The 27,743-nt window shown below is 43.4% G+C and overlaps 1 protein-coding gene across 6 annotated transcripts in view; it reads right to left on the bottom strand.

The window, feature by feature from the left end:
- Nucleotides 1–1,531: 1,531 nt before the first annotated feature.
- The window catches only part of fgfr2 (fibroblast growth factor receptor 2), a 50,075-nt gene continuing 23,863 nt past the window's right edge, over nucleotides 1,532–27,743 (bottom strand). For 3 of the 6 annotated variants that reach the window (XM_084735399.1, XM_084735403.1, XM_084735404.1), the window contains 12 exons: nucleotides 23,233–23,423; nucleotides 21,552–21,696; nucleotides 19,592–19,791; nucleotides 18,557–18,696; nucleotides 15,572–15,693; nucleotides 14,628–14,738; nucleotides 13,215–13,405; nucleotides 11,798–11,920; nucleotides 9,562–9,632; nucleotides 6,047–6,184; nucleotides 5,316–5,421; nucleotides 1,532–3,284 (listed from right to left, as the gene is read on the bottom strand). In XM_084735399.1, the coding sequence (XP_084591525.1) occupies nucleotides 3,120–3,284; nucleotides 5,316–5,421; nucleotides 6,047–6,184; nucleotides 9,562–9,632; nucleotides 11,798–11,920; nucleotides 13,215–13,405; nucleotides 14,628–14,738; nucleotides 15,572–15,693; nucleotides 18,557–18,696; nucleotides 19,592–19,791; nucleotides 21,552–21,696; nucleotides 23,233–23,423 (1,703 nt within the window). In that variant the 3' untranslated portion in view covers nucleotides 1,532–3,119. Of the gene's footprint in view, nucleotides 3,285–5,315; nucleotides 5,422–6,046; nucleotides 6,185–9,561; nucleotides 9,633–11,797; nucleotides 11,921–13,214; nucleotides 13,406–14,627; nucleotides 14,739–15,571; nucleotides 15,694–18,556; nucleotides 18,697–19,591; nucleotides 19,792–21,551; nucleotides 21,697–22,380; nucleotides 22,520–23,232; nucleotides 23,424–27,743 lie in introns of all 6 variants that reach the window. The other 3 variants (XM_084735402.1, XM_084735401.1, XM_084735400.1) reach the window with 3 other exon arrangements.

Genomic DNA, 27,743 nt, shown 5'->3' with positions numbered 1-27,743 from the left:
GATAATAGAGGGGATACAGATTTATGTTAAAGACCACTTTTTTTTTTACTCAACAGGGTGAGGTAAGAAGTATACAGTTCTACTAGCCACTAAATCCTACGCAATGGTCCTTTAACACAATGCCTATTATTACACGAACCTGCAACAATGTCATGCTTTTGCTGTGACCTTTAGGGAGGCTCTATCGTTTCAGCACTATGCTGTAAGAACATTCTTGCCACGTGGTTGATAAGCAGCTCCAATTACTGAATAACACGGCTGCCACATCAGTCACATTTGCTAATAGATCAACTTTGATTAACTTACATCAAATCAGATAAATCAACCAGTCACTCTGTTGAATTAAATCTGTTCTGATAAGAGAAAAAAGGGAGATCAATCAGCTAATCAGAGCACCTATTAGTCTGCCAGGACGCTAACAAAGACTGTTTGTCCGATCAAATTCAGACAGATTGAGACACAGAGACACACTATCATGACGATGATGAGTTCCCTGTTCATTAACAAAATTGCTTTGACCTCCGGCATAAATTCAGTATCTCACTTGATCACATTTACTTTGTGTTTGTGCCGAGTTCAGCAGTTTTGTGGAAAGCCTTGGTTTATCAGGACAACTGAAGGAAAATGTTACACCACTCCTATGAGAATACTCTGAAATGAAGAAAAACTCCTCTCCTCACTTATTGACGCCACGCAGTTTGGTCCAGTTTCTCTGAATTAACTGTGTAGAAAACACATCTCCTTGCAAAGTAAATAAATAATCAAAGCATACAAGCAAAATACTTTCTCCTATAAAGCAGAAGTGGCAGTAAGTCACAAATTTCCTGGCATGGCTCCTCTTCAGGGGAGTCAAATTTGGCGTATTAACAGGTGCTTCTTATGACGCTGCATACCGCTGCTCTCTTCTTTATACTACCATCCACAACATAATCCTTTAATCATTTTTGGACTAGCTTTCATGATAGCTGCCTCGTGCACCGGCCACTGCTGGCCTGCCAAGAAAAATGCCTTTTTTTCTTAAAGGTCAAGTCCTTTTAAGTCGTCTGTCCCAAGACTAGGTCAAGTCTCAAGCCATGAATACCAAGTCAAGGTCAAGTTGAATCTTTTATCAGCGTCAGTCGAGCAAGTCTCTAGTCCTTAAATATGAAACTTCAGTCTGACTGAAGTGAAGTCATGTGTGTCATGACCCCCCACCTGTGCTAAAAAGCAGAGTACTTGGTAAGGACAGTTAAATCTTCTCTGCCCATCTCAGATACTAAAAAAAAGATATTTAACTTGGAGGAATAGGCAGTTTAATGATTACATTCTTCCTTAGGCAGTAAACTCAAGTTACACAGATTAAAAAAATGCATCACAGAATTATTTCCTGGTTGTATATGTGTAAATGTAAATAACTGTACATATTGTTTTATTTTATTTTGCATGTAGCATGAAGAAACTGCAACTCTAATTTCGCTGCACAACCCTGTGTTGTATAATGATTCCTTGATTCCTAAAACACCCGACAAAATCAGAGAGAGGACAAGAACACGTTTTTCCATCATTTATTTCGCAAATGTGGCATGAACACTTGCAAAAGAACATCTTAAAGTTGGTCCAGTAGAAAAAGACAAAAAAACACTTGAATGATTTAATACTTTGTTTTTCAGCTTTCAATTCTGTCAAGTAAATTTGGAGTCTATATTTTAGTCTAAATGAGGGAGCGGAATTGCTAGTAGGTATTTCCAAAATCTTTTTCTGTCAATCGTATATAAATATCCAGAAATAAATCTCGTTTCCTAAAGCAAAGCTAAGAAAGAGTAAAATGACTGGATAGAAATGGCATCAACATCTACATAAGAAAGGGATTAGCTGACTATAAAATGTACAGTTTTTAAAATTTAACTTAATATTCACATTCATATATAAAACTTACAAAACCTGGATCTTTCAAACCCACTAAAAATAGCTTCTTTTTCTGTTACTGCTGAAAGATCATTTTAAATTACCATAGATTTAATGGATTATTTATGTATTATCAGCATCATTAATGTCATCATTTCTGCCATATTGTTTTTCTTCTTTTTTTTTCCAGACTTTTTTGATTCATCAAAAAAACATAAGTCAATAAATTAACATGCTACCTCAGTCCCTGAAAAGCCAATACTCGTCTGTGTTACTGAGTGAGAGTAAGACAGGTGTGTGTGTGTACATTAAAGTGTGTATCCATGTCTGCATGTGTGAGTTTGTGTGTGTGTGTGAAGAGAAATATAGGACACATAACCTGTTAGCGTACCTGCCTCAAACTCAAAGTAGGGTAGGGAGGGTTGGGGTTATTTCGGAGTCCATACAAAAAATAATTCATTGTAAATATATAATATATATTTATACATATTTGAATATATTTACAAATATACCCAGCACTATACATTATACTGTGTATTTTTTTTTCTCCAGAATAAATTGGGAAGGTTTATCAAGAGAACTGTAAAAGAAATGCATCAATATTACAAAATAAACAGGAGAGCAGTCTCTATATGTGCTCTCCTTCTATTCCTCTGTTTTGTTAGTTGAAGCTCTGCTGTCTCTCAGTCCTTTTTCCTATTCGTCATCCTCTTCTAGTCCCTTGTTTTGTTTTTTTAAAGTTCACATCGGTCCATACATTCCTCCAGGAGCAAATAACAGTCTTGGAATGCCAGCCACTGGAATTGGATCACCAAACAAGTAACGTCGTCAATTGTAAAAAAAAAAAAAAAAAACCCTCTCTGGGTACAAACATGAGAACCAAAATGAAAAGTCGAAGTTTATATGAAGGGAGAGGAGGAGGAGGGTCCCTAGGGGAGCGTCAGTTCATTCAGTCAGTAAAAAAAACAGCTTCTGTAGGGTCCCAGTCCTCTCCGTTAAGACCTCATATGAGCGTATGTAGTGTGTGCGCATGGCAGTGTGAGTGTGTGACAGCAGCGCTGCCACCAGCCCAGTCCCGTCTGGGTCCATTAGTCCACCGGGAGCCAGAGGGGCGATGGGGGGGCAGGAGGTTGGGAGGATTTCGGAGAGGGCATCTGTGCTACGTGTGTTTCCGGGGACGTCGGGGGATAAGACGGGGGGCAGGTCGAGCTGGGGTAGAGGGGATGGGTGGGAACTCATGTTTTGACGTTTCCATTGATGTGCTGGTACTTGGGGAGGCAGGGCTCGTCCGGTAAGGGGTCGTGGGAAAACACGGAGTCGTCACCGGAGGAGCAGGAGCTGCGGGTGTCAGGGAAGCTGGGGGAATACTGCTCTGTTGGGGCGCACAGGTCCAGATACTCCTGCAGACACAGACAAAGGAAAAAGAGGGTTGGGTGAGATGATTTACACTCAGACACGACCTCATGTGTTACAAAAGGAAAAGAAGGAGCGAGAGGCGAAAGATCCAGAGCAAACAGGAGAACTTAGCGCTGAAACCCGGTCAACAAGAACAGGGACTTTCCAGAAGAGGGTGAGAGAGTATCAGCTTCTTTGTGATATTGATCTAAACCTTACCAAATCACCCTGGAAGGATTTATGAAAAAATAATCTTAAACTGGATACTGTATGAAAATATTTGGAGGAATAATAGATTATAAATTGAATGTTGGACTGCTGGCTGATCCAGCGGAGTTTGAAGATAGCAGGGTTGACCTACTTCTAGTTTTGGTCTGCTACAAAATGTTTAAAGGGACAGTTCACCCCAGAATCAAAAATACATATTTTTCCTCTGGCCTGTAGTGCTATTCATTCTTCTAGGTTGATTTTTATTGTTTTTATTTTGTTCTTCTTGAGTTGCAGAGTTTTGGAGATATCGGCCCAACAGATGTGTGCCTACTCTTAAAAATAATGGACGTAGATGGCACTCAGCTTCTGGTGCACCAAAAATTTACTTTTGAAAATTTGAAAATCAATGCTTTTTCAGAAGTCATGACCTGGTTACTCAAATCAATCCACAGACCTTCTTGTGTGCAGTTTCATAGGAATGAAGTAGGGAAAAAAGTAGTTTTACTAGATCCTACTGCAGAAAGAAAGTAGCTCACTGGTGTCTGGTTTTTCTTTGGCACTTTGACCACCACAAGCCAAGTGTCATTTGGTCCCATTTATATTTGAGAGAAAGCAGACACCTCTAAGGCCGATATCTCCAAAACTCTGCAACTCACACCAAAACCAGATTGACACACCAAATCTAGATGGATAAACAGCACTGCAGGCCAGAGGAAAAATATGTATTTTTGATATTGGGACAAACTGTTCCTTTAAATGCGGTTGGGAAGTTGGGGAGAAAACAATACGTTTAGGGATGTGGCACCGCAGCCTTTGCAACATCCCTTCACATAAATCTCAAGTTCAGTCCAAACAAATCTGACATCTGACACTGAAGCACGCAACATAAACTCTATAAGATGGCTGGAAAAAATAAAGAAGCTGGCAAAGCACAACGCGCACTCCACAATCAAAGTGAAGATGAAGGAAGATCAAAACTCCAAGAAATCCTGTTATTAATTTTTGACTTGGTCCAGTGTCGTGAAGTTGTTTTGGTCTTTTCATGTTGGCCGAGGCACCCTTTTCCCCCCTCCTGCTTGTCTTTCATGGCTGTTATTGGGACTAGTTGTGAGGAGGAAGAGTTCTTGGGGTTTTCTAGAAAATGAGTGCTGGCTTCCATTTTCCCAGCTCAACACGAGAAGGCTCACATTACTAAAGACCTCCACATCTGCCAGCGGTTTGGGGCAGAGGGAAAGGGGGAGGGAAAAAAAGGCAAGAAAAAGGCGCTTTATTACATTTCAAAAGTTCAAACTCAAAGTTGGGCTTTTTTGGCATAAATTCATGAAGTTCCAGTTCCAGAGCAGACGAGTCTTGACAGCTTTCCATCGACGGCCTCTTTTCAGGTCGGCCCGCGGATATCACATAAGACAGGAAGGGGAATGGAAAGAAACGCAGGCTATTATAGGGAGCAAGGCATGGATGTGATGATTGGGCAACTTCACTGGGCCGTAGCGGCCATGTTGGGCCTGGTTCAAATCATCCGTCCATTTTTTCGGTCACTATTTAGGCCTTGTGTCAGCAACGTGGCTGCTAATGCTTCTAAAGCTTTCAGCAACATTCTGCTGAACTCTGCATGCACTGGCAAGAACGTGATTTAGGTTGGATTGAGAAACATGTTACTCTGTGTAGGAATGTATCATATTCTTCTCTTTTATTGTTCTGAAATGCCGGACTCCTATTTGCCAGGAAATTACAGGGTTAGCGTAGCACGAATTCTGACCACCCTGAATCCAGGAGCTTTATGGAACAAGAATGTGTGTAAAGAAGAATGAAAGTGCTGCACTCACCTCGTTGGTGCTGAGGGTGAGGATGCGATCCAGATCCTCTACTAGCTGCTTGAAGGTGGGTCTCTGGGATGAGATGGCATGCCAGCAGTCTTTCATCATCATGTACCTGACAGGAAAGAAAATGAGAAACTGTTTACTCAAAGAGAAGAGTGCATTAAGGGAGACAGAGTAATTCAGGGAAGTGTTGCAGGCTTTATTTAGTCTGTCCAAGCCGTGCCACTCCTCATCTACCTTGTCTGCAAGTTTCAAAGTTTGCCAGCTGAAATGATTTATGCATCTGGACTCAGGTGCCTCCATATCAAAGGGTAAATCAAAACAGCATCTCATTTTGACATTTATTTCAGTCTGCAGTCAATAACCGAGACTCTGGCCTGCCTCTGATCACAAACATGCCTCCCAGTGTTTGGGATTTTTTAAATACTTTAATCTGTGCGTGTCATGCACTGCCATTGTGTCTGTCTCCACTTTGTACTCCATCAGCTCTCTCAGTGTGGCACCGCAGCAGAGCTGTGCCATTGTCCGCTGACTGCAGTGGACTCATTGTGAATGAGGACACTGATAGCAGCCAGTCACAGCTGTGCAGAGGCGCGACAGAGTGGACACTGAGTGCCGGCGTCATGGATCTGATGGAGACTGGGATGGCAGTGTAAGTGCTGATGTGTATTTGGGTGACACTGTGGTTAGGGAGGATGACAGTTTTGGAGAGAAAAAGGAAAAACTGAGACTCTTACAGCTCGTTGGTGCAGTTGCCAGGCTTGTCCATGCGATGTCCCTCTTTGAGCAACTTGAAGAGCTCCTCAACAGGAATGCCAGGGTAGGGTGACCCCCCTAGGGTGAAGATCTCCCACATCAACACCCCAAATGACCACCTGATAAGAGAGAAAAACATACATTACATATATAGTCAATAGACAATGACACATCAGTATTCACCCGTGCAAAGCATTCAAGAACTACCAGTCTTTTTAAAGGGATAGTTCAGATTATTTGAGGTTGGCATGTCCCCAGCTTGGAGAAGCAGAGAGGAGTGCCAGCAAGGAAACTATCTATCTTGTCTATATGCAAGGTAATGCAATGATAATATTCTAAATATATCTTACACTTATTCTTTTAGGGGAACCTTTCTATTGCTGGTGCTCCATTTTGCTTCTCCAAAATGGGGGCATGTCAGCTGGCATCTACTGTAGCTACGCTATTAATAAGTACCTCATACAACCCCACTTCATACTCCGAAACTATCCCTTTAAATAACACTAGGCCCAATGAGTATCACTTTCCTTTAACCTACAGATAATTCGCATTCAATCACTTGGCCAAAGTTTGGAAACAACTTCAACAGTGTGACTGCTGTGGTGTCAATGCCCTCTTTCTGCCGTCCGGTGGCTTGTGGTGCGAACCCTCTCCCAGTGCCACTCTGGCCCTGATCTCAATGATGGCTTTTGTGCCCGGCTGGCCCGGTCACACAGGCTCGCATTGTCCAGTCACACCACACCAAAACAAACAGCGGACCACCCACCACAAAAAGACAAAAGAGGAAGGAGCGGTCCAGAGATGGCTAGCGACTATTAACTTTTAACTACTTCCTCATCCTAGTGTCCGGTTGCTAAGTATGACTGATTGCATGCTGCTGATTTCCATCACTGTCACACTCCATGTTTATATTGTGTCTCAAATAAATGACAACATGCTTGATTCACATGCACACAATGGTTGCATTATAACACACTTCTGAACACTAATGTGTGCATTCAACTAGTCACAGCCCATGTTAGTGGCCCAAACAGGCAAGTAGGCATGGTCAGGCAGGTTGGCCGTCTTATCAGTCCCTCCATCTGTTTACACAACCAGCCTTGGGTTTGTTCCCTCCTTTATCACTACCTTGTATCTCTCCATTTGTTGACACACTCATCTCTCCTTTCTGTGCTACTTTGTAACCGTTGCTCAGTGCTTGTCAACCTGTTGCTCCGTGGTTGGTGTCCACCTGCAACCAACCTTGACTCACCAAATAAACATGCAAACCAACACGCTCCGGGTCACTTTGAGTGACCTGCCGTTGGGCCATACTAGAGTCAGGAATTAAAGATGCCACAAAGAGTTTTTTCTGGTCATGGCAGAGGAAACACTCTTATACTTATTATTTGTGTACTCGTTTGGATATGTTTGTTAAATGATGAAAATTAATTTAAAAATGACTGAAAAAAAAATCAGGGAAAAGAACAGAGCATTGTGCTGCTCCACCAGCTGTTAAAAGCACCGAAATCGAAAAATATTAACTAGAAGGTCAGCAAAAAATAGCGGGAACTCATGTGAATAATGCATCGTGATCAGCATATATTTGAAAATGACTCCCACTCAAGAGTGGAGGCTGGGGGATGTGGGCTGCCCAACTCTGATTAGAGGGTGTTAACAGTATTTTCTATATAGAAAATTTCATAACATAGAGCGGTCCCAAACGGTCGACTCTATGTCCGCATCAGCCTTGCAAGGCTCAGAATGATTTAACACAGCGTTGAGCCATTTTCAACCTATGAAATGCCAGTTTTTATAAATATCAACAAAAGTATTGGTGTGTTTCATCGCAGTACAGTGATATAATTTAGTTTACAGCTCAAAAACATGTTCTAGTGTGCAGAACCTCTTTGACAAGTCAACCAATCAGTGTGAAAGTGACTCTGTATTAGCAAAGTTCATATCCTGGAGTCTCATTACATTCATAATTCAGGCAGTTACAATCTCTGCTGCTGAAGTATATCGACTGAAAGCAACATGAATATGAATGTTGGAAAAGCAGTCAATACATGTACATGCATCAGTGAATCTGATCAAAATATTAGGAATCAAGGCTCTTAAAGGTGGTTGGAGCTAGAGCCAAAAGAATACATTTGTTTTGCTTTAGTTAAGCAGGGAACAGACCCACCACATTGCCTTCACCTCTCCTGGTATAGCCTCAGCCCTCACCAAAGCCAGCCAGAGCCGACTCCCCCGGGCCCATTTGTCAAAACAGCGAGCGGCGAGTTTCATTGGAATTCATGTATTCATTTAATCTGATGTCATGTATGGATCGCCTACGCTTCAGATGATGTCTGAGTATGAGCCCACCACCCTCCACCTTCATCCTCCTTCTGCCTTCATACGCTGCGTGAAAAAGCCAATTACTAAAAGTGAGTGATGAAACATAATTAGCAGTGAGCTGATAGAAAGGGCTGCAGTAGCCACTTCATGCCTGCAGCCCCCCGTTCAGCCCCCTGGTTATTGACTGGTGCTGCGTTATGAAACATGACGGGCATCATGTGTAAGAACACATATTATTTATGTGTATAGACACACACACACACAGAAGGACAGTAGAGAAATTCTCTATCAAAGTGCTTCAGTGGATGAGCGCAATGTTTAGTGTGCTACTGGTGTATGACTCACACAAAATCTCCTTTCCCAGGGGTCAGCATGCAAAGCATTTATCTAATTGCCACATACACTTTCTGCCGCCAGTGTCTGGAGCAGAAACTTCAAACAACGCTGTCAGAACGCATAAGACTCAAACACCAAAAAGAGAGGGACGCTCTTCCTTTGTTCTGTTTTTAGAATGAGTTCTCTGGAACTTAAAAAAAGAAAGAGACAGAGACGGGTCAGCAATTCACATGCCAGATGAATGAAAATCGGAACGGTGGGGCGAGAGGAGGGGAGGGGATTATATTGATCATGCTCTAAAACGATGAGCCACATGTTCAAAGTGTTGCTGAGTGAGGAGAGTGAACAAGAGGGGGGGCTAAAGGAGGATGAGGGCCGCAGCATTGTTGCATTTAGACGTGTGCAGAGGCCCAAAAGGAGGGGAGACTTCCGAGCCGAGCCGGAGGGGTGAGTCAGTTGGGGGAGGAGGTGCTGGTGGGCTCCGGGCTCCTTCCAGGGCCCTTTGAAGCCGGTCAGATTAGTAACACGGCATTGGCTACAAGTCTAGCGTGAAATCCTCACTTTTGCCACAGAACGGCCAGTGCTGGACCCCTATGGGCAGCCGCCCCCCCACCTAACACTCACCAGCACTGCACCAAAACACCTCACCCACTCCTCTGCTCCTGAAAAACAAGCCTCTGAATCTGACAGCTGGGCTCCAAATGAAATCTTAAAAACAGTAGCGATAGTGTGTTTTACAGCTCGAGAAGGTTTCTCTGCACCACTGGTGTGCGTAAATGGATTTCCTATCATATATTCGTGGTTTGCGGGACACAGAAACAGCTTGTTATATACTTACACATCACTCTGGTGTGTGTAGACCCGGTCAAACAGCGCCTCTGGAGCCATCCATTTCACCGGGAGACGGCCCTGAGGACACACAGCACAGGTGAGAGGTCAAACAAAATCTACACACACAACCCGACCCTGGATTTCTTAATTTGTGGCCTGTGAAGCATGTTTGAATTCATTCACTGCTGGGAGATCTCATTACTCCTGGAAAAGGCCGATACGTGAAAGCTGCCTGGGGAATAGGGCACTAGAGCGAGTGTCTGGGAGGAGGATTTCCCAGAGGAACATTTACATTGTTACAGCAATAGAGCTGATAAACAGGGTCACAGATAAAGGAGAGTTTATCTCTATGTGCCATTAAAACACTGGCTCGGAAGCTAAGCACAGCTGACAAGGCGACCTTCAATATCTGTGAGGTAGAGGAATGGTAAAAATAATCTCATCAGACACTCCAAACTACTAATGGAGGAGTAACACCTAAGTAAGGTCCTTCAATTTGGTGACCAACTCAGCAGAAGTCAGGCTGAAAATAAGCTGCAGCAATTCAGTTACACACATGCTATGTTACATGTAATGTAAGCAGTTGCAGTTCATCTCCTTCTGCATGAATATTAGATATAACTGAGGTCTCTCTTTGAGAAAATGGTGCCACTAGTGATCTGATCTCTGGATAATAAATAGAAATTTTGACATAAATGTCGAGGTAATTTGGAGATCATTTAATAGACATTTCAAATATGCTACCTGCTAATTACCACCAATTTACCATAACATTTGGGGAAAATATTGGGTGTCCCCCCAATTTTTGTTTGCCGATTTTTTTAAAGTTTTTTTTTTCCCCCAAAAAGATTAAAGTATCATCTAGCCTTTTTGCGAACAAAAAACTCAAAACACCCAGGACTAGCTACTAAACCACTGTGTTTGTAATAGTGTGAAAGCAGCAGCAGCTAATCTTGCTTAAAAAGTTTAAGTAAAACCTCCAGGTACAACAAAACTTTAAGTGTGGCATAGACAGCTTCTTCAGATGATTAATTAGCTCACTGGATAAGTTGTTATTGGTAACTGGGCTTTTTCGTTGTTGTTGGCTTAGCATTTTTACTACCATTAGCAAACATACAGCCACTGGCTGTGCCTGAAATTCACCTGAAACAGTAGGAGAGATTCATTTACTATGCCAGAAACCTCAGTGTGTTACCAATATTCCTGAGTTGGATACTATTAACAGGGAAACTGTGACAGTGATGACAACAACAACAACATAGCTGGCAGGATATCACGTGTCTTCCATCCAGACACAGACGGTGGTGTTAAATGCCCTGGGGACAGACTGACAGGCTGGAGGGTGTAAGGACGGGTTTGGGAGGGGAGAGGAGTGTAGGCAGGGATTTTATTTATGTTGTAATTAAACAGCAAATGTTTTAAATAAAAAAAACAATGTTGAAATTGAGAGGTTTTGACTTATTTTTTTTACAACTGAAATTATATTTTTGTCATTATATTAGAGGACAGTACAGTACTGAAAAAAGGTACCATTCAGGTACTGGGTATGAGTTCAAAAACCCTATACTCTCTATTGTGCACCTACCACACATTTTCACAGGTTAATTTGATGATTATTTAACAAGAGTTATGTTCTGTTCCTATTAGGCTGAAGAAAAAACAGGAATCAAGCACTACAATGACGGCTCTGTCTAAATTGGTTTAATGTAAGTGATCATCATTGTCACTGCTGTCATTGTCCTAATCATCATTACCATCAACACGATCGCATATTGTTGTTGTTGTTGTCAGCTAGTTCTCAGCACGGTGGTGCATGCGATGAAAAGCCATCCATGCATACTAAATGAGGATGTGCAGTCAGCGCTGCTCTGCGGTGGGAAAGAAAGACACCACTGGGCCATTATGGAGATGTCAATTATGTTTAAGCCGCTCCCCTCTCCCTCTCACTCTGTCTCTCTTTCTGGCTAATTGTATAAGTGTCTATGGAACTAAAGGAAAAAGAGACCGAGGGATAAACAAGGCAGAGTCTCTAGAAGGACCACATTCACAGGCTGCCTGGGAACCTGCGGCTTCTGCCAAGACACCAGCCGAGGGAAAGAGTGCAATAGAAAGATGAGGAAAGGGAGGGAATTAGTGAAAAAGAGGGAGACGGGTGGACTAATCTCACACTGTGGCCCTCAAAAACATTCCACTCCCTCAAAGCGCGCATCCTTCAATGTGCGGCGTGCAGGTTGAGGACTCACATTGGTCGTCTTTTTATAGTAGTCGATGTTATGGACGTCCCTGGCCAGGCCAAAGTCAGCGATCTTCATGACGTTGCTCTCCGTGACCAGGACGTTCCTGGCTGCCAGGTCTCTGTGTATACACTGGGATGGAGAGAGTGAGAAAAGAGATGGGAGGGAAAAGAGGGGAGGTCAGAAAGAGGAAAAAGTGACGGGACGGGACGAGAAGAATAAGACAGTTACCTCACTGCATAAATAAATCATCTCTGTAACAGGTGTGCACTTAATTTGGAATGGTGTTAAAATGTTTGTGGTGCGTGTAATCATCCAGAAATCTCCTGCACAGAGGTAGCATTTACACTCTCAGAAATAACAGTTCCTCCCGAATTGCTGAGGTTCTACTCAGAACCATTTGATTGTGAAGAACCCTTTTTGTGGAAAGGTTTCATCAAGGGTTGTTGAGATCCTTGAAGAGCTCTTTTGTTGTCTTTGTACCATAACATTAAAGGGTTCTAGATGAAACGCTTGGAATATGAAAAGGTTCTCAGTAGAAATCCTTGGGTGGGTTTTGGAATAAACCCTTGGCATATCTAAGGGGGTTCTCAGTGGAACACCCAAGGTGAGTTCTAGATAAAACCCTTAGAATATAAAAGGTAGAACTTCCTTGGTGGGTTCTCGTTAGCATCTTTAGCGTGTGAAAAGGTTCTGGATAGAGCCTTCTGACAGGGTTCTGGGTGGAACCATTACACTATAGAAGGGCTCTCTGTAGAACCTCTCCTAGGGGGTTCTGGGTGAAACCTTCCACAGATGGTTTTAGGTATAACCCTTCATACTGGGGTTCCAAGTGGAACGTTTATGAAAGTGTTCACCTATGGGGATAAACTGAAGAACGCTTTATGGTTCTAGTTAGCACCTTTGTTTTTAAGAGTGTAACATGACGCCACAACGACTGCAGCAACATGAACATGTCTGGATAAGTAAAGATTCCTCACATACTTTGACACATATATGGTTGGAGATGTTTCTGTGCATCACTGCGCATGTGCAAGCATGTAAATGTGTGTGGCTGTGTGTGTGTGTGTGTGTGTGTGTGCGTGTGTGAGACAGTATGCTCTGTCACATTCCAACAGTGAGAGCGAGCGTGAGGCTGCTTTTGGCCAACATGGCCGTACCCCCATTGTGAAAACCTCACAATTCTTCCACACAGAGGGGCTTTTGTCGTGGAGTGGGAGACAATGCAGGGATTGGGCAGGGGGTCAGAGAAGTGTTTTTAGGAGACAATATTCCCACAGTGACGCACAAGCAAGCTTCCTACGTAAAGCCCTCCACATCAAATGTTCTGTGTACTGGCACAGAGGTCTGTCTAGGCAACCAGCAGGGGGGAATGATGTGAGAACAGGACATTTTGTGTGTTTGTGCGTGTGTGTCCTCCTCTTACCTTCTGTGATGCGAGGTACTCCATGCCCCGTGCCACCTGATAAGTGCAAGAGACCAGATCTTTGAAAGTAAGCTGTTCGTCTGAGACGCGGGCGATGTCATAGGAGTACTCCATGCCGGGCGGCCGGCGGGCCCGGAGGTACTCCCTGAGGTTGCCTTTGGAGGCGTACTCAACTATCACATAGAGGGGGCCTGCAGCGGAGAAAAGACCCACATTACTCATTAAACATGGCATAAATGATTCCCTTTGAGAGAAAGTGACACTGAGCAAAAATCAGAGTGAATTTTTGATGGAATACAGCACATAAAGAAGAGGCTCTCGTTTGAATGTTGAGGCAAAATTTCAGGCTCACTTCAAGTAAAATTCTCTTCAAAAACACGAGGAAGTCAGTATGAAATACATCATCCACATGGCCAGACTGTCCACTGCTGCATCTCAGCATTTATGCAAATTTTAGAAACTCAAATGCACAAAAACGTGCAAAACACTCTCTTTTAAAACAAGTAAAATGACTTTATTGTCATGGCATAGTCACGTTGGACAAAGGTTTTAATGTCCAACATGACCGTTTTGTGAAAATAAAGACATTTTAATTACTTTAAAAGACAGGACTTTTTTGTGACTTTTGAGTACAAATATATCCCTATCCAAAGAGTACCTCAAACAAACTCAATTTGAGTCCAGCAAGTGCTGCTCTCCCAAAACAGTCAAACATTTCTTTACCATTTCACAAAGGGGCTGAAAAGGTGTATGAAAAGGGGCATCACTGAAAGTGGAGCGCACATTACTTTTTTCATTCTTCACGCATCTCCATGAATACCTTTGAGAGATAACGTTCTTAGAGTGCTCATCTCCAACCACCTTTCACGTCCAATTATAATCCCACCTCACCATCTGACATACAAACGGCTTCAAGCTACATCCAAAAAGGTAGATCACCTCGTCCTACACTGTCTGATGTGGTCTGATGACACTTTTTGTGAATTTGTTTGAAGTGTGCAGCAACCTTTGGTGCAGCAATTACAAGACAGATCAAGCTGCAACTTAAAAACTGAATACAACACTGAAAGGTTATCTAAAAACGAAACATCTGTGAATTCCGATCCTGTTCTTAGGTATAGTTCAGCTCGACTGACGTGAGGTTGTATGAGGTACTTATCAATAGTCATTGTATTAGCATCAGTTGACGCTCCTAACGTCCCCAGTTAGGAGACGCAGAAAGGACAATTAGCACAGAAACTACACAGTGTTCTTCTATGGATTGGGTCAACATCAAGCTAGGAGCGTGTCAACCGGCATCTGCTGTAGGTGATGCTCTGACTATGGATAATTACCTCACACAACCCCATTTAAAATAATCAAAACTACCTCTTTAATACAGTACTTTATGATGCTGAGTCTCATCCTACTCACCGTCTTGTGTACAGGCCCCCAAAAGATTAATGATGTTCTTATGTTTGCCAATCATCTTCATCATTTCCATCTCTGACACCAGGTCAGACAGGTCTTTCTCAGTGGCGTCATCTAAAAACAGAAGAAATGGATTGAAGGTGGTCAGAAAAAAAAAAAACTCTGCAAAATACACACACCCTGGCTCTGTCTTCCCTTTAACCCTTGACTCAGGACCCTGTAGCTGCCCGGTGAGACGACACCTTGTTTTGTAGGTGCTTCTGATTAAGTGCGGTTGACAGACAATGTGGGCTAAAATTACAGGAGTGAGGGAAGCTCCTCACGCAGACTACAGAGGCATCCTTTCAGCGCCGGGGGAGGGAGGAGGAGGAATTAAAGACGCTCAATCTGGATTCATTATCTGCCGCACAGGCTCCTTTTTCATGGGACTGATTGAGCCGGCGCAGCAATCCAGACAGTCAGAATGGCATTGCCTGCATTCCTCTGCACCATTACCTTTCCTGGAGTCACTCTAAAGAGCAGATTTCCATTGTCAAGGTTGGTCCACTGGCCTGCTGCTGTACCTGATCTAACCCAAACCAACCCAGTGCCCCTTCCTCCCACTGCTTTCATTAATCATAGCGGTGCTGCTAGTGTGACTTGCCTCTTTGTGTGGGTGCTGACTGAGCTCCAGCCAGCTGCTTCTCTGGGGTCAGGTATGTGACCGCCCCTAACCCTTACCTACCCAACCCACCCTCCCCTACCCGTCACTCAGCAGCCACCAATAACGAATAATAATGACAGCCCCAGGCTCTGCCTTGCACCTTTGCTGAACCCTCACTGGAGCATAAATCAACTATAAAATGTACTCAGGTTGAACACAAGACATAATGAAGCAGTGTACATCACATCCCAGTGGTCTGATTACAACTTCACTGTGATTGTGCAGTGGCAGGAGACCCACTCACCTTTCAGCATCTTGACGGCGACAGTCACAGCCTCCTTGGGTTTGTCCTTATCGATGCCCAGGGCCTCTGCCATTACAACTTGGCCGAAGCAGCCTTCACCCAGGGGCTTGCCCAGGGTCAACCTGCAGCAAACAACACAGAGGGAGGGAACAAGAAAACAGACAGGAAGCTGTTAAGCTGCTGAAACACAAACTGAAACTCATCGACCTGATCTGACCACGGCATCGATTCACTCCCCGTGCAGAAATAAAGAAGGAGTGTGAGAGCGAGACGAGGGAATGAGACCAGGCACAGGGCCAGTTTCTCAACCTCACCCTGTGTTTTTTTTTTTGTTTTTTTTTTACAAGATCGCGCTCTCTGTTTCAATCAGATTGTGTCTGTGTGAGTGCTTTATTGGCGCGGTGACTGCAGCCCGTGCCAGGGCAGTAGGTAGGAAGGCAGACATGGCAACGATAATCACCTGATAAAGCCAGGGAGAGGCACTCATTTCTAAACTGTTTACCCTGCCTTGGCATGTTCCAATATACACTCTTTACAAGTCATTACACAGGGCTTAGCTTAGCCTTGACACATTAGCCTGTGACAGATGGAATGTTGGCTTTGTGTTGCCATACAGGTGGGCCTGACTACAATACCAGATGGAAATTTAAGTACTATTTTATTGTAAGCCGTGTCACAATAGCTGGTGTGTTAAACTTAATGTCCAAACTACATTTAACTGAGTGATACAGTGAAGAACTTACACTCACACACACAAACGCTCTTTAACAGCTATCCATCCAAGCCACAGCATCCATCTGACCCCTGAACTACCCTTTTCAAAATAAAGACGCTAACTAGAACCATACAGGGTTCTTCAGCTTATCCCCAAAGAACCCTTTTTGTTTTCCAGTAGAACCCTTTATAGTGTTGGAACTCTATTAGGCCTTTTCCACTGGATATCAATGCTAAAAACCATCAAGAACCCCAATATCAGTACTAAAAATCATCCAGAACCCAGATATCAATGCAAAAAAGAAGTTAAGAGCCCAGATATCAGCATGAAAAATCCCCCTGAACCTCAATATCAACACTAATCAAGCACAAAGACATCAACACTAAAAATGGTTTAGAACTCAGTTATCAAAGCTAACAATTTTTGCTAAAATGAAACCAGATATTAATGCTAAAATTGGTGAAACTTTTTATATTCAAACGGTTTTTCTCCAAAAACCCCAAAATGCCCCTTTTTATATAAGTGTTTTACCTATTACCCTCTTGTCTTTGGATTTAAAAGTATCATTTGAAATTTGAATATTAGACGCAGGGATCCTTTATCACCCAAAAAAGGTGGATGAAAAGCATTCTTAATGAAACCCTTAGGCTTACAAGAACCCTTGACGAACTCTTTCTTCAAGAAAATGGTTCCTCAAGTTCCTTCTTCAAGAACAAATCTTTCTGGGTAGAGCTTCTGCCCTTCAAGAAGACCCATTTTGGAACTCTTATTTATAAGAGTGTGTACCTTGGTGCTTTATCATCTGATTGACAGGTGTAGGCCCCACCCCCCTGCGGCCGAGTGTCCTGGCTGTGTAAACACTCACACTGCGCGCCGCAAAGCCGAGGGCCTGAGGCCGGCGCCCTGCTGTAGTAACACAATCCCCTATCTGTCCACACACACTCGCCACGCTCAATGGCAACCATTCTGTCCATCCAGCCACACATAATCAATGTTATTTTTCCTCCACGCAAACCGCAAACGTTAGCATTCCTCAACGTTCTGCAATCCCAACATGATCCCTCAGGCGCTGGAATGACAGGCGAGGAAGAAAGACCCAAACACAGACAGACACAGAGATTTATTAATCCTAGACAAAACATCACATTTGGCAGGTTCATCAATTAAAATCAAAACTTTTCACCAGAATGCCATTCTGCATGCACACATGAGGGTCTAGCATTACATCAGAAATGTTTTTTTCCCCTGATGAGTGATGGTAAAATTTATGATTCAAGCCCTTTTTACAACCATTTTAACAAAAGACAGGCCTACATGTTTATGGGTCGGGATTTTCCCTTCTCTTTGAAAACCAGAGGCCTCAAGTGGGTATTAAACTATTGTAACGTATGCTGTATTATTAAATCCACCCTAAAGCTTATCACTGGCCTCTGCAACTGTGACTAACCGAAACCTCAGCGGTGCTAATTCCTCTGGTATGAAACCGAGCAAACACTCCTAGGCCAAACACGCAGATGAAAGCTGCAAGTGCTAACCAGTAATTAGCACAGCTTCATTCCTCACCATCAGAAGCATGTGTGTGTGTGTGGCTGTGTGTGAGTGAGAGTGTGACGTAGCAGCAGTTGTCAGGACGAGGCATGAGGCCAAGTTCAGGTCATTTTATTGCAGCACAACCAGATGAATCAGTAGCCTTTATCTCAGCAACCACAACCATTATTCACCAGTTAGTCATCATCGTCTGCTGTCTATCAGTGTTAATGCCACTTTTCACCTACAACAATGCCTATCTGATCATTCAGCAGCACAGATACCATCAGACAGATGCTCATTGTGTGTTATCTTTTACCGTAATGCACCCCATTAGCGCGAGATAGGTGTATTGGCATTGAGAACAAAAGCTAAGGGTGCAGCGCTGAAAGTTGTCATGCATACCGTCAAACAGGTACTGTATACAGGCCTTGAATCCTGAGTGTGATTATGAATACCCCTTTCATATGAAAGTGCAGCATTTCAAAGGATTTTTTATTCTTTATGCGGGAGCTGAATCTGATTTACATAATTATGTACTTTGCATTTTCCAACAGACTTTGCAATTAGGGCATGGTCATAATTTCTTTTTTCAATGCAAAACATCAATCTTCAAGAGTCACTGAAACCAGCACAATCACTAAATCTTGTTTCCTGAAAAAATATCAGCCATATTGTTGTTTCTAAAGCAAAATAAATAACTTCAAAATAATAACTGGATGAAGCAGACAGCCCTCGCTCACCTGTCTCGGGCAAACTCCCAGCGGGGATCCTCGGGAAGGTCATACTCAGGGATTGGCTCATCATGCGCAGAGCTCCGCCGTGTTGTGATGCGTACCAGCGGCGTACTGGAGTTCATGGAAGAACTCGAGTCTGCCGACACCTACAGGAGGAAAGAGATTGGCTGATCACCGCAGTCTGAGTTCATATGACAGATAAAGCTCCAAGGCATCACTAGAGGAGTCCGAGTGAACGTGTGTGATTGACTCTGGTACTTATATTGAAATTACCAGCAATGATGGTAGGTATGACACAATTATAGGAATATATCCGGAATTTCCAAAGAGAATATATCATCAGAGACATCCTGCTTCAACTATAGATTGTATATTAAATAGGATTTCAACGTATTTAATATACCGTCTATAGCTCCAACTCGCTATTCGCACTGCACCACTCATTTTTGGACACACAACTGTTACACATTGCTCCTTTAATGCTTTAACTTTACAGAAGAGTCTGATTTTCACTAGCAGACATTACATTTCAGTGATCATTAGACAGGATTTAGGTGAAGTAATTTTGATGAATGTGTGTTAATTACTGAGCCTCGCCTTTGTCCCCGGGGCTCATCTCTCCTCTCTCCACCCTAACCTTACCTTGACACAGGAATCAGGCTCTCTGCAGAATGTAATCCAACACTTTTTGTACCTTTTGGTTTCCCTTGAGGGAAAAGCATTGCTCGCACAGAGAGGGAAAAAAAATCTGGCTGCAGTTTCAGGCAGCAGTGCTAACTTGCTCAGAAATGCATGCCTTCTAAATGAGTCTGGAGGTAGATCATTTAAAATACCACAATGATATCTTTTAGTATACAAAATACTCATAATAAGTCATAATAATGTGTCAAACATGCAACTTTTATTATATTTTTCAATATTAGCTTCCTATATTTATTTATGTAAATGATCTAGAGTTTGATATATGTCATTATATTTCTGCAGTGTGTGTTTTTCTCCTCTAGGGGTGTTAGATGCCATTAGAACTCTTTATCTACTTTCTGTTACCTGGCGGCGCAGAGGGATCTGCTTGCTCAGTTTGTGGACCGCTGGTTGGCCCCCAAAGTCGGGTTTCTTTGCAGTGTTCTTCATGCGGCACACCACCACGATGCCCACCATGCAGGCGATGAGGAAGACGCCCGCGCAGTATATCGCTATCTCCACATAGTCTGGGGAAAGGGGCCCTGGGGATTTCTCGAGGGCTGAGGAAAATAAAGGGTGAGCCGTGAGACAGAAGTTACGCAAAAAAAGTTAGAGGAAGACTCTCACACACACATGTACACGTATGGGTGACAGACACATTCTCCATTTGAACAGACGCACATGGGTATCAGACAGGCAAACACAGAGACAGATGCTCTGGAGATGACTCATGCGTAAATGTAATCACCATCGGCAGGCAAACTAAACAGAAATGATTTTGTAGCATCCTCTTCTCTCTTATTCCCAGGGTACCAGCACGCCTACTTTTCTTTTTTTTTTTTCGTCTAACAGGCCTGTACAGGGCTTAACAGTCTGCACAGATTTTGAATCTCGACTCAGCCAGTACACCCAGGCCTGCATATGTCTGCAGTCTGTGCTAATGTTGGAGACACGCGAGCACAAACACAAACACACACCCACGGACGGCGGAACAATACGCGCTTCACTTCAGATCGCAAACAAGGGAGAGCGGTGTCCTTCGTGGTTGTATATGGCCTGAACTTCCTGTCGAGGAAATGGGCTGAGTGTGTGTGTGTGTTTCTGTGTGTGTGTGTGCTATAGAAATGGACTGTTCCATAATGCATAGCCCTCCAGACCACAAACAAGGCTCTTGTGCAGCGCAGCCAACCAAGCGGCCCGTCAGCCAGCTGGAGGTGAAGCTGGCTGCATGTAGGAACCTTTCTCCTGTCTGCCTCGTATCTGCTGGTCCAAAAACCACAACGTACACACAGAAGAAGCCACAGCCTCAAAGGCGCCATCGATGCAGATAGAGCACATCAAGGGCAATAAATATTACATATTACTCCCGAAGGAAATGGCTCGCCTGTGATCATTATGCTGTATTATTTACCGACAAAAACAAAACTGTCCTCTGGTTACAACTTTAAAGGAGGGTTTTTAATGGTTCTCTGTCGAGGGCTGCAGACAGTCAACTACTTGAATCGATCGCATTTAATGACCACCCTACTTTCGACTGCAACTTGAGCAGAAACATTTGACTGTTTAGCCTAGAGTGAACTTAGATACTGACACTTAGTTTTATGTATTTGGTATGCATAATTACAGGCCAGACATACAGCAACAGACAAAAATAGGATAAAACAAGTTGATAGATGAGAACACACAAGTGGACAAACATTCACATGCACGAAGCAGAGAAGTTTGGCCCTGATAATCGAGAAAGTCAGGCCAACTTGAAGCGAGTGTTGAGCCTTACCTTTCGACCCTTATTTCAAGGAGAAATAAGGATCTTAAAAGAAGCCAATTATCAGAGCCAGGAAAGGGATGGAGAGGAGTTTGAGGAAACACATGCGGTAAAAAAAAACAGATTCATCTGACATGCAAACTCCAAAATGTGGCACTGAAAGACTTTCCCCGAGAGAGATGTAACAGAAGGAAAAGAGGAGGCAGGCGACAACCCCTCCCCTCCTCCTGGAGTCTGGAGACACTCGAGCTGCTCTGGGAGCTTCACTTCCGTCTCAGAGTTATAATAAGTCGTCTGCAAACTATCCCTTTATCTGCTCTGAGCTTTCAACAGCTCGCCAATCCAGATAATATTATAGAATATATGCTCCGTGCTCTTATGTTACATTGTCTTGGATGTTGACCGTGCTGATTCATCACGGTAATCTAATATTTGAGCTGTGTGCCTCGGACTCCGGAGGGAGGACTTGCCTTCCATAGAGGTCATTGAAATGACATAATCCAACAGTTTTAGACAAGAAAAGGCATAGAGAGGACAGTACACAAGTGTATATACCTGGAAGCACCGTCAACCAAGCAGTGTGATAGGAGATCCCAATAGAATTACCCGCCAAGCACGTATACTCCCCAGCATCTTCAAATGTTACATTGGGCAAGTAGAGAACTTCTATCTCCTTATCTGTGGTGTTAACACCTGCGGTCTGGGGAGAAGAAGAAGAAGGGGAAGACGGAAGGGAGGATCGAAGGTAAGAATAGAGGGGGAACGGAAGGCCACAGAGAAAAACAGGGGGGAACAGAGAGAGAAAAAGAGAAAAAAATGAGACCCACGACACCAAGAGAGAAATAAGAGGAGCTGGATGGCGTCCATCGTCGAGGTCCCATCTATAGCAAAGGATGTTGGGGGTTTCCATGGGTGAGGAAACACAGATAGAGCCCAGTACCACCAAAACATGAGGAAAGAGAACCAATACACCAAAAATAAAAACCCAGAAGGTTCCCGTCACCAACTGAACCTGCTAATAGTGGACTGGACACATGCACAAATACTAGGAGCATGGAGAGCACTGCACTGCAACAGTAAACACCATCTTGACACAGCTTGCAAGAGAAATAAAGATGTGGGGGGAAAAAAGGTAAGATAAAGGTAAAGTGAGATGCTAGCTGTGACAATTTCAGTGTCTCGTTATGCAGGTCCAACCAGTGCTTCCATGTGCAGCTGAAACACAAGGGTCTGACATTAGGGGGAGAGAAGGTGTGCGAGCCCCAGGACCACCACCTCAGAGACCACCATCAGGACCACCACAGCACAGCAGGTCAGGGACGAAGCCCGGGAAACCACACCAGGGGAGGAGGGAGAGTAGGTGGGATGGGGTCTCAGTGGTTACCTGGGATGACAGTCAGCCAGCCCGACTGGCTGGCCTCGCCTATATAATTGGAGACTTTACAGGTATACTCTCCAGCATCGTCCTCCGTCACGTTGGCGAGGGTGAGCATCTCCACGTCCGAGCTGTTAATGCCTGAACGCTGCAATCCACACACACACACTTGAGACATGAGCATGTGAAATCAGCAGGGGTGTCACGATTCTCCAAATCCACGATTTCATTCGATTTTGCGGTTTGAACCTTTTTGTTTTTTTGCACTGACTGCTACGCCATTGTTAGACTATAAAAATAAACAGATCATTGGTTTTATGCCCAGATAACGGTCCTTTACAGTTTTTTAATTCTTAAAAGAAGTGGGCCTGGAGAGAAAAAAACTGGGGGACTCACCAATTCTGCTGTTTAAAGTTTATCCACAGATGAAAAGTTGGCAAAACTTTTTCAGTTCGTAAGAGTTTTTCAAAACTCAAAAATCTACTGAAGTTGCCTTGAAATTATGTTTTTTTACAGTGTGCTTTTGATTGAATTGATGACATTGGAAGCTCATTTTGATCAATTTTTGATTTAGTATTAAAATTGTGACACCCCTATAAATCATACAGATAATTAGAATCAATCAGACAGACATGCAAACTTAATAACTGCAGCTTCTGCATTTGAATCTGCAGGAGAACAGAGGAGACAGCAGGAATCACCAGCATGGAAAAAACCTATCAGTTCATAAGGGAGGGAATATAATGATTAGCTCCTTATATGACTTAAATTCATCCAAGACACCTGCAACCACAGGAAAAACACCAAGAAAAAAAGGAGATCAGGAGAATAAAATCTGAAAGCGGAAGTGCGGGAATTTACCTTTAACACTCGGACGTAGGGGTGTCCGTCAGGGCCGTAGCGACTGCCGTTCTGAGTGATGTGTTTCAGCCACTGGATGTGAGGTTGGGCGTCACTGTAGACCTTGCAGACGAAGCGAGCGTCCTCCCCAACGTGTACAGTGGTGTTGGCTGGGAGACCAGCCTGGAGAATGGGCCGGTGAGGGGACCGTTCTGTTGAGGAGGGAGACATTAGTTTTAGGAGGGTGGTATTAAAATCATGATGTATTGGGGTCTGTACCAAACAAACATGTTTTCTTACAAGATTTTATCAAAAAGAAAAACGCAGCTTCTGCAATTTGGATAATGCACTTGGCCAAATTGTGATTTCAATAATATTTCAATTAATTGTGCTGCCATATCAGAAGTGTCTCAGAAAAGAAGATGTGATAGTTCAGCTTATTTTGAGTGGGGCTGAGTGTGCTGTGTAGGTTTGAATATTTATATATTTAAAATATTTTCACTGCTTTATCTAAGACAAATATTGCTTTTTCCAAACCTGCCAAACTCCACAGGTGAAATCAGTCATTTTACCTCACAGAACACAGGAGTTGCTGACCTACAGTTTTGATCTGTTAGTCTGTTTCTGTTATTGTGTGACTTTCGTGTCTTAAAAGGATTGTTTGGATTCACACAATAACACAAACAAACTAACAGACAAAGGCAGGGGCAGGCCAGCAACTCTGTGCTCTGCATGGTAAAATTAGCGATTTTGTCTATGGAGTTTGGTTGGTGTGAAGGGGCAATATTTCTTATTTGAAAAGGCTATGTGATGACAAAGTTAAACAGGGAAAATATTCTGAATACAGCATAAACGTAAACTGATATTTTTTTGTGAACCTTTTTAAGTGGCTTTAATATGTTTAATTGTCGACCTTGTCCACCCTGCTTCTCCTAACTGAAGGCATGGATCTACTTTAGGTAATACACCGACTATGTATAAGTACCTCAAACAACCCCACATCAAATAATTCAAACTATGCCTTTAAGAATCATATAGTCAAATCTGAAATTTTAGGATCTGAGATTCTTGTGAGAGTTTATCTTTTCAAAAGCAGAACTTCACGTCCCGTGAGTGTGAAGTGTTTCCCAGCAGCCCTGACAGGTAAAATCATGACTGCGCTGCCTCTTTCTTATCTCAGAAGCATTTAGAGGCTTCACACAAAACAAAGAGACGGAGGCATTTATCACTCAGAGATAAGGAGCTCGGGTGGTGGAGGAGGACTTCCATAAAGTAGGGTGTATATATTGCATGAGAGTAGGGGGGTTTAGCAAAAGTATGTGCCAATCTTGGAAAGTGAAACACCTTCATGGCACCCCCACATCACCAGTTATCTGCATTCTTTTACAAGCAAACATTTGGCCTGCGAATCCAAACAGAGCGAGACCTGTTGAACAATGCCCCCTTTCAAACGGGACCCGGCCTTCACAACCACACTGAGGAGCCCACCAACCCCCACACTGACAGCACCCACCCGCTGCCACCACACACACACACACACGAAATGACATCACTCAGCCTGGGGCGCTGCATTGCCTTTCCAAAACAAAGCCTTAAGGTAGGTGCAGAGTGTGCATGTGTGTGTGTAAGGTCGAGGGTGGCTCGGGGGGGGATGGTCAGAGGGTGAGGCTGTGTGATGAAGGGTGGAGGCTGGGTTTAAGAGGGAGGGCTAAAAAAGGGGAGAATTAGCAGGGTGAGTGAAGGGAAAGAAAGGGGGTGACCAGATGGAGAGTGCAGAAAGTAGGAGGCAGAGACTTCTTCCATATGCCTGTCTGCCCACTGCCTGTCTTCCTGCTCCATCTTTCTGAAATCTGTCAGATCAGATGATTCCCACCCCTCCTTCCTCTCTCCCCATCTCCCTCCTCCTTCCTGCACATTCCGAGGGCTCGCCTTGTTTATTGTCTCTTTCTCTCCCCCCCTATTTTCTCTCCTCCTCCATCTTTCACGGGCCTCCTCACCCTCACAATCTTTCCCAAACAGAGAGAAGTGATCAAATTGAATCTAAATGGCTCTCTTTGTAAAAACTAAAACCAGTCGCACCCTAGCAGTTAGACATATGGGAGCGTACATGTGCTTTTGCATCCCCACTTTCTGACCATATTGCGCTTTTTTTTTTATTTGAGCTAGTAATTTGGAGTTATTTTTATTTGAGATGTATCTGATCCACAAAGACATATGACACCTCTTATTTTGTGTTTTTAAAGTTTCTCCTGAGAGCGCAGAGCTTAAGTTAACTGAAACTGGTAATATGTATATTGTTTAACATTTTGTCACTACTGCAGAAAAAAAAAATCTCATCTTGCCCCCCTATCTTTGACTATAACTAGGTGGCCTTGTCTGACATGATATATAGTATATTTACTAAAACAGGCAAAAGGAAAAAAGCAGTCATGCAGAGAGACATGTTGGCACCAAAAAGAACTTTTGGACCTCCTTCTAACCTTCATTATGGCTGATCCAAATGTTAGCTGGAGCATTTAGAGCTGCACAGCTGACAACTCAGACCAAATGACAGAATGAGTGAGCAGTGCGAGAAAATAGGCCACATCATGATTGCGGAGAAAACCTCAAAACAATAAAAGTTTGTGGAGCAATTCTTGCTTAAATTAGATTATCGTGTGTGTGTGTGTGTGTGTGTGTGTATGTGTGTGTCTGTGTGTGTGGGCATGGACAAGTGCAGAGAAGCTCCTTTATGGCCCGTCGACCTCACACAAGAGAGCTTAAGGAGGGAAAGACATAAAAAAAAAAACATAGACATGTTGTTCTCTCTGTCTGCAGCATGAAATGAGGGAATGGCGAAAGAGAAAGCAAATGGGTGGTTTTAATGAATCCAGTGTTCAAATGCAGCAAAGTACGTTTACTCTGGTACCAGGGCTGCAACTTATGATTATTTTAAGAAAACAGAAAGAAGTCACATCTGAGAAGGTGAAATCAGAGAAATTGGACATTTTTAGTTGAGTATTTTATATGCTACTTTATACTTAACTGTGCCAAATTTTAGAGAGAAATATAGTGCTTTTTACTCCTCTACATTTATCTGACAGCTTAAAGCACAATGCATTACTATATTTTAAACCAGTCTCTCCCAGTCTTTTTGATTTGTGACGCTTTGAACACAAAGTAACACAATGAAAAAAGATTCCCCTTCTTCCAGCTTCTCAGATGGTTTCAATGACTTTAATGCTCAAAGAGGTGAAATTATCTGAAAACTGAAAACAGATCTGTGTGTCAATACTTTGTTTTTTCTTCTTTTGTCTTCCATTAATCATCTCAAGAGCCCACAGATTTATTTTGTGACCCTTTGGACCTACATAACAGTGTACAAAGAAGTTAAAACAACAGCAGTAAAATGCTGCTCATATGCAAATGCATCAGTTTTAACTGTCTAGTAATGGCATATAAAATAATATATCACTCACAGGGGACAGTATTTACACCATAATACTTCAGTATATTTTGCTGATGATACCTGTGCTTTTACTTAAGTTAGATTTTAAATAAAATCAAATGAAAGAGCAGACCTTGCGGTGCCTTTTCATGTTTTGCTGCGACCACTATTAAGTGACCCGTTTCAAAACTGAATCCATTTATCAATTAAGTCATTAGCGGAGAAATTTGATGGCAGCAGTGGTGGGATAGAGGCAGAAAGAAGTGCGAGGAGACGGACAAGGGGCATTCCATGGTGTCCCATGCGAGACCGCTGAACTCTGGGTAACCTGGCGGCTTGGCACACGGGGTTCTCGGGGTAGAGGCACAGGAAGAGCGTGGCATGGCACAGGATGGCATGGGGCTACCAACAAAGTGCCGCATGGCCACTGGGTGCCACAGTTCTGACTGAAAGAGCCGATGTCTGTTTTGACTCCTCATTTGTGTCCGCTTGTCATGTGCGTCTGCTCGTGTATGTCCCACTGCGGCCCTTTTCTCAAGAGGGCAGTTTGAACCAGAAGAGGCTGGTTCCTCTTGGTTTTAATAGCTGATCTTGGAGGTCATTTGGGCAGCAAAAGACTGATAAGAACAGCCTTTTCTGTCTCCGTTTCCCCTCCTTTTCTCTTTCCCCCCTCTCCTCCCTCTGTCCACCCCACTATAATGGAGGAAAATGAAGCAAGAGGTTGCAGGGGGCAGTGGCTGTGGAGCCAGACATGGAAGGGGTTTACTGCTCTGCAATAAAACAGAACAAAAAACAGAAATATGCAGTCTGAAGGAGAGCTTTAGCTAACTCCAGAGGGGAGCAGAGCAGGGGGCCGGAGTTGGGGAGCATGTGTGTGGACCTTCTTGTGTTTGTGTGCGTGCGCCTATACGCTCATTGTGCAAAAACCCTCGGGTATTCAATCTCCATCTGATATAATGAAAATAATACTCCTTATTACTATGGAGACGCTAATCAAAACAGAAGTATGTAATTACAGTAGGTCTGCTCAGGACAATGGAGTCAGTAGGAGAATTATTCTGCATACAGACTACTGACGCATGGAGTGACCAGTGGCCCCTAAATG

The sequence above is a fragment of the Lutjanus erythropterus genome, chromosome 14 (genome assembly GCF_056507025.1).
Source record: "Lutjanus erythropterus isolate fLutEry1 chromosome 14, fLutEry1.hap2, whole genome shotgun sequence".
In the NCBI taxonomy this organism is placed as follows: domain Eukaryota; kingdom Metazoa; phylum Chordata; class Actinopteri; order Lutjaniformes; family Lutjanidae; genus Lutjanus; species Lutjanus erythropterus.
Note: the sequence above shows the minus strand (reverse complement) of the source record. Positions and strands in the feature narration are given on the sequence as shown.